At 38.8% G+C, this 6,042-nt stretch overlaps 1 protein-coding gene across 4 annotated transcripts in view; it reads right to left on the bottom strand.

The window, feature by feature from the left end:
* Positions 1-6,042, bottom strand: part of LOC107675732 (protein transport protein Sec16A-like) — a 28,093-nt gene that overhangs the window by 8,386 nt on the left and 13,665 nt on the right. For 3 of the 4 annotated variants that reach the window (XM_016470145.1, XM_016470143.1, XM_016470146.1), the window contains 13 exons: positions 5,079-5,221; positions 4,660-4,721; positions 4,407-4,545; positions 4,054-4,293; positions 3,588-3,685; positions 3,415-3,496; positions 3,209-3,326; positions 3,016-3,127; positions 2,781-2,886; positions 1,696-1,836; positions 1,496-1,609; positions 318-492; positions 1-243 (listed from right to left, as the gene is read on the bottom strand). In XM_016470145.1, the coding sequence (XP_016325631.1) occupies positions 1-243; positions 318-492; positions 1,496-1,609; positions 1,696-1,836; positions 2,781-2,886; positions 3,016-3,127; positions 3,209-3,326; positions 3,415-3,496; positions 3,588-3,685; positions 4,054-4,293; positions 4,407-4,545; positions 4,660-4,721; positions 5,079-5,221 (1,773 nt within the window). The remainder of the gene's footprint in view (positions 244-317; positions 493-1,495; positions 1,610-1,695; positions 1,837-2,780; positions 2,887-3,015; positions 3,128-3,208; positions 3,327-3,414; positions 3,497-3,587; positions 3,686-4,053; positions 4,294-4,406; positions 4,546-4,659; positions 4,722-5,078; positions 5,222-6,042) is intronic. The other variant, XM_016470147.1, reaches the window with a different exon arrangement.

The raw sequence follows: 6,042 nt of genomic DNA, 5'->3' as shown, positions 1-6,042 counted from the left end.
GTGGCATCTGTGGAGGCATTTCTGTAGGGCTGTACGTTGGAATTTGTGGGGGCATTTGTTGGGGTATTTGTGTGGGTATTTGGGGTGGCATGGGCATGTATTGCTCATGCATTTCAGGTTGGAACGGTGCTGCAAAATTTGGCTGTGGTGGCCCCGGGGCCACTGGGTAGAATGGAACGCTTACACCCGAAGGCGGGGCCTGCTGCAGAGGGACAGCCCCATCCTGAAGAATAGTGGGAGGAGCTAAAGGAGACAGTAAAATAGATGGTGAATGATTACAGAATCAAAATAGATTCACATTCTATACTGAGTCGTACCTGGAGGCACGAGTTGAACACCAGCTGAGGGCAGAAGGGAGGCCATGAGAGGATTGTGGGGATCAGGGTTCAGAGTCGAGGGGTCAGGTGGGCTGCAGTGGTCTTCTGAACTGGGCGTACTGCAGTGATAAAGCAGTGAGGTGCTGTGATCTGCACGTAAGGTGATCGCACCATCCTGAATGGGACAATAAAATGCACGTGATCGGAACACAGTCTAATGTGAACGTACAAAAATATAAGTGCATTTCTTCACTGAACAAGTAACTCTGGTATGACTGCATGATTTGGGGAAAAAGGTTATTCTGTTGACAAATTGATTCAAATTGCGACTGCAATAAAAAAACTTTTTTTTTTTAAGAGCTTCAGTGCTACACAATTTGGCCAAAAATATTGCAATTATTTATCAATATAACTATATAATAATAATAATAATAATGATAATAATAATAATTATTATTATTATTAAGATTTTGATGATGATCATTGTTATTATTATTATTATTAAATAAAATATTAAACATAAAACAAGAAATATTATAAACCTGATTTATTGCGATTTTTCCTGATAAAATAATGTAACATTTAAAATGTGATTTTTTTTGTTGTTGTTGTTTGTGCTGTTTACACGACTGCAAAATTTGGCCAAAATGTTGCAATTATACATCAATATAATTATAAATTGTATAAATCATAAATTATATAAACATCATTATATAAATTAATAATAATAACGATGAGGATGATTAAATAAAAAAAAGAAATATTACTATTGTAATAAGAAAATTTTAACTTAAAATAAGAGAGTATTTAATAACAATAATAATTGTATTTTACAGTACAACTTTAAAATGACAATACTAATATTAATGTCTTAATTTCTTCATTTTCAAATGTTAAACCATCAAGCTTTTATTTTGGTGGAAAACCACAAGGGGCCCTTAAGGTTTCTCATTGTTGGTAAGCATGTTGGTAAACGCTTCTCATTACAAAGCCATTATGATTTGATAATCGCACTAAGACATATCACATAAGTTCAATTTTATTTCAATTAATCAGCCTTTTATTATTAATTCAAAAAGAAAATCGTTAATTTATTGGTACTATGCAGGAACAGAGTAATGCATGTAAATAACGTGTCACTGGCATGATGACTTATGGATAAAAGAAAACAGACACACCTTGATCTGCCCATCGAGTTGTCTAAGGTCCAGTAACCAATCAGGCTCTATAAACAACTCCTGCTCTGGTCTCTCCTTCAGCTGAGGGTCAAAAAACCTCAACCTCAGAGACATCTGTAATCAAACACGAGAAGAAAGATTAGACAGAAATGTAAACTCAGAGACAGGCAGAATCATCTGAAGCCTGTTGGTTTGAGTACCTGTATGAGCTGACTGATGAACACAGGTGAGAAGTACTCAGGTAGGCTCAACAGGGTGCGTGAGATGACCTCACAGTAATGGAAGGCTTGAGCGCAGAATCCCGTCTCCGCCAGTCGACACGCGTAGATGAACTTGAACACCTGTATAGGTCAAAGGGTAAAGGGTCATGACCTTCCTGGATTTGTGGATTGTAAATATTAGGGCTGCACGGCATTGGACTATTTTTGAAAGAATTAATCATTCTAGAATGACTGGGGTGATTCTGTTGGGAAGTGCATCTACGTAGGAAAAATACAGTCAAAATAATTTTAAAAAGCTGAAAAATGACTGTTGATTCTGAAGACTTTTCTGAGTGCAAACCAACCTTTTAGGGTTAAACAACATGGGAAAAACCTGACAAATCTGGATGTTCTCACTTGGGTTTTCTCTTTACAAGAACCAACTCAAACCTCCTTCAGTGACCATAAAGAAAACAGTTTAAAAAAAGCAAATAGTATTATTTGCAGTTTATCTAATGCAAATAATACCATTACCATGTAAAATAACAAAATCAAGTATTTAATTAGAATAAAAGAAATCATTTAATTTTAATGTACAACTGTAAAATAATATAAATATTGTTCATTTTCATAAAGTTTTCATTTTGGCATTTGTCTGCAAATAAATATATGCTCTGATGGTTTCAGAGTAAAGCATGGCACTGTGTTCATTTACACGCGTACAGCTTGTGATATGCTGTTTCAGCTTCTAAAATTGGCTCGGTTCATAGTAAATGAACCAAGCCGCTATAAGACACTGAAACAGCGGATCATAAGCTGTACTGCAGCTAGTGCCGCACTTCATTCTGAAACCCACAATGCGTATATTAATTTAATCATTGCAGCTATCACAATTTGTCTATTGCAATATTGACTTTTATTTCGATATATTGTACAGTCCTAGTACAGATAGGCCTAACTAGCCTAATTATAAAATGTTGTCTATAAAACTGAATAGTCCATTTATCTGTCAGACAGGCCGTCAACTAGTTTGTTTGTAAAAACATCCCTAGTAGAGTAACTGCATGCGTACGTGTTTGTCTCACCTGGAAGTTCGGCAGAGAGAGAGGCTGAGAGCTAAGAGACTGAGCGTATTCATACGATTCTGTACGCTGAATCGCCTCTGACGAGCAGAACTTCAAAAATGGCAAGCTGGGAGAGAGACAGAGTGAATGGGTGTTAATGCAAACAAATGCAATGTGCATTTGCACATTTTATCTCCTTGATGTGTATAGTTGTGTGAATACATATCTCTAATCAACTGTATGTGTTATTACAAACCTGTGATTGGAACCGATAAGGACCATCTTGGTGCTTTTCTTGGTGTAAACACCAAAACCCACCTGAGCCATCAGGTAACAAAAATGGGCTGCATCCACTAGACTTTTAGATGCTGTGAAACACAGAACAGTCTTGACTACAGATCCAGGGCTACTACAACATGTGTTTATTCTTTGCATCTACATTTATATACCTAAAGTGTCCCCCATGGTGGAAATGGTGCGGGTGTCAAGATCTAGAGTGTGTGTGAGGTTGGATAGCACCATGGCCAGATGAGGGCGCCAATCGCCCCATTTCTCATCTCCGCAACACTGTCAGAGAAACAGAAGATGTATGTGAAGACAAGCATTGCGTAAATTACTAAATTAACACATCCAACGCACAAAAACTCTCCCATACAGTAGCAGCAGCTGGCATTCGTCCTGACATGAGCTGGTACACCGTCTGAAGAGGGTCGTTAATAGGCAGGCTGTTGGCAAATCTGAAAACAACAAATATAAACACAATTTAAGCCCCTATTTGTTGCTTTGAAACCATGCAGCCATAGGTCACTGTAAGTAGATGTGGTTTACCTGGTCATGACACGGGCGTGTGTTCTGTTGTCCATCTTACTGGCCAGTAACAGCGCGTGACCCCACAGGCCATTCTTCATAGCAGACTCCAGAGCATCCTAACAAACATACACAAACTTCTCAATTGTCTTTCCACTGTTTAAATATATGGCTTTGTCAATGAGGACAAAGATGTAATCTACATCCACATAAAATAATATGCAGGCATGTGATCAGCTAAGGACAAAAAAAATAGAAAATAAAAACATATTCCCTTTCACCATGCAATATGACTAGACAATATTATTATAAAAAATATTTTGATTCGTTTAAATGAACAAACTTCCACAAACTAAAACTGAACAGGATATTCAACCAGTAACAATATGGTCGAGGACTTTATGCTATCCATTGGAACCGACTGGATCATGAAAAGTGGTCTCTATATGGCTGAAGGGGGGAAGGAAAGTCATGCATTTTGTCTCGCCTTCTTGCGGCCGAATAGTAGTAGTTCTCTGAAACGCTCCGTCTCCTTGCCAACATTCTCTGGCACGCCCATGAAAGTGTCTGATAGAAGGGATATTGGCCCCGCCTCTTCCTCCTCAGCATGCTCTATTGCTTCATTGTTGAAGTCGATGAGATTAGCCTCATTGGGTGATTTTCCCGGCAACCAGACAGAGCGATGCTCCTTTAGTAACAGGTCAGCGATGTCTGTGCCCACTACCGTCTAAAACAAAGACGAAAAACTACTCGGTATACTAAAAAAAGGAATTGGTATCAAACAAGCAACCAAACACAATACACACTCTTAGTTAAGGCTAGGGCTGCACAATCACTCACCCCATTCTGGCGACACAGCAGCACAATGAACTCCCAGATGAGGTAGGCGGAGTCTTTGTCGATGAGGTCATCATTTCGCAAACACACTTGGGCTTTGTTCTGAGCAAACTTTATGACATCCACCTTATGAGTCTCCTCTCTGTGGACATACACATGAGACGATGACTGGATTGTTTGTCTGTGTACGTGGCTCTAACAGTGTCAGAGTATACACATGTACACTTTTATTCAGTAAATAAAGCAGGACTATTACTTGACGAGTGGGCCAGGGAATGAACGCATTTCTGACTGCTCTGGATAATCCTGCAGAATCATCTGGAATAATATCACAGCCAAGATATCAGATGCAAATAATGTAGTTGAGCAATTATCATGGACCTATTTATAACCAAATCACAAAAGCAAAACAAAACTGCACAGCTGAGGATCAAGGGGAAGGTTAAAAGTTAAACAAACATCTAATTGCAAGCTAACTCAATTAGTTGCAAAGTACTACTTTTTTTAGGGGTAAAACGATTTTACAATGTAGGTAATTACCTAGGAACATCTGATAAACAAGCTAATTACAGAATTTATGAACTGAAAAAAATGCTTAAATAATAATATAGATATCGGTGATAACTTGCAATTGATTTATATATCAGGATATTTGCACACTGATTCAAATGTTACCTCCATACTGTGGATTTCCACAAGTGTAGGCTGACCAGCAGAGGGCAGGTTGGGTTGGACAAGGATCAGCTGACCAGCCGGACCAAACCGAGCACAGCGATGAGGAATAGAAAATTTCTCTGGGGTCAACGGCCTTGGAGGAGCTGAGAAAGAAAAAAAATGAGAGAAAAACACAGACGAAGATGGTTTAAGATCATTTTACTTCCCCCAAAAAATCAGGAAGCTTTTGTTAAAGGGATAGTTCACCCAAAAATGAAAATTAGCCCATGATTTACTCACCCTCAGGGCATCCCAGGCGTATCTGACATTCCTCTTTCAGACGAACACAATCGCAGTTATATTTAAAATTGTGGCTCTTCCAAGCTGTATAATGGCAGTGAATAGTGCCCGTTTTTGAAGCCGAAAAAACTGCATATCCATCTATCATAACTACTCCACACGGCTCCGGGGTGTTAAAGGGTTAGTTCACCCAAAAATGAAAATTAGCCTATAAATTACTTCTTTCAGACGAATCCAGTCGGAGTTATATTAAGAATTGTCTTTGATTTTTCAAGCTGTTTAATGCCACTCAGCGGGTGTTGCATGCATCAGTCCAAAAGAAGTTAAATAAAAAGCACCCATCCATTAAAAAAAAGTGTCTCACACGGCTCCGGTGGGTGAACAAAGGCCTCCTGTAGCGAATCGATGCGTTTTTGTAAGAAAAATATCCATATTCAAAACGTAATAATCACTTTAATCTAGCTTGCGCCAATAGTTGTACACGGAAGCAGCTCTGGGTGGATGACGCATGAGGTCGGCTTTGCGCATGCGCCACTCAAAAGTGACGCACGCAGAAACGCAGGGGAGAGATCAAAACAAAACAACGGTCACTAATTAGAATTACAAAATGAGGATTTGTAAAGAAGAATGTCGGAGGATTTCGATATAAGCCAAGAGGAGACTGGTTTTCCTTTGCTAAAGTAAG

The sequence above is a fragment of the Sinocyclocheilus anshuiensis genome, unplaced genomic scaffold, assembly GCF_001515605.1.
Source record: "Sinocyclocheilus anshuiensis isolate Anshui unplaced genomic scaffold, SAMN03320099.WGS_v1.1 scaffold708, whole genome shotgun sequence".
Lineage (NCBI taxonomy): Eukaryota > Metazoa > Chordata > Actinopteri > Cypriniformes > Cyprinidae > Sinocyclocheilus > Sinocyclocheilus anshuiensis.
The sequence above is the reverse complement of the archived record's forward strand: the minus strand, read 5'-3'. Positions and strand labels throughout refer to the sequence as shown.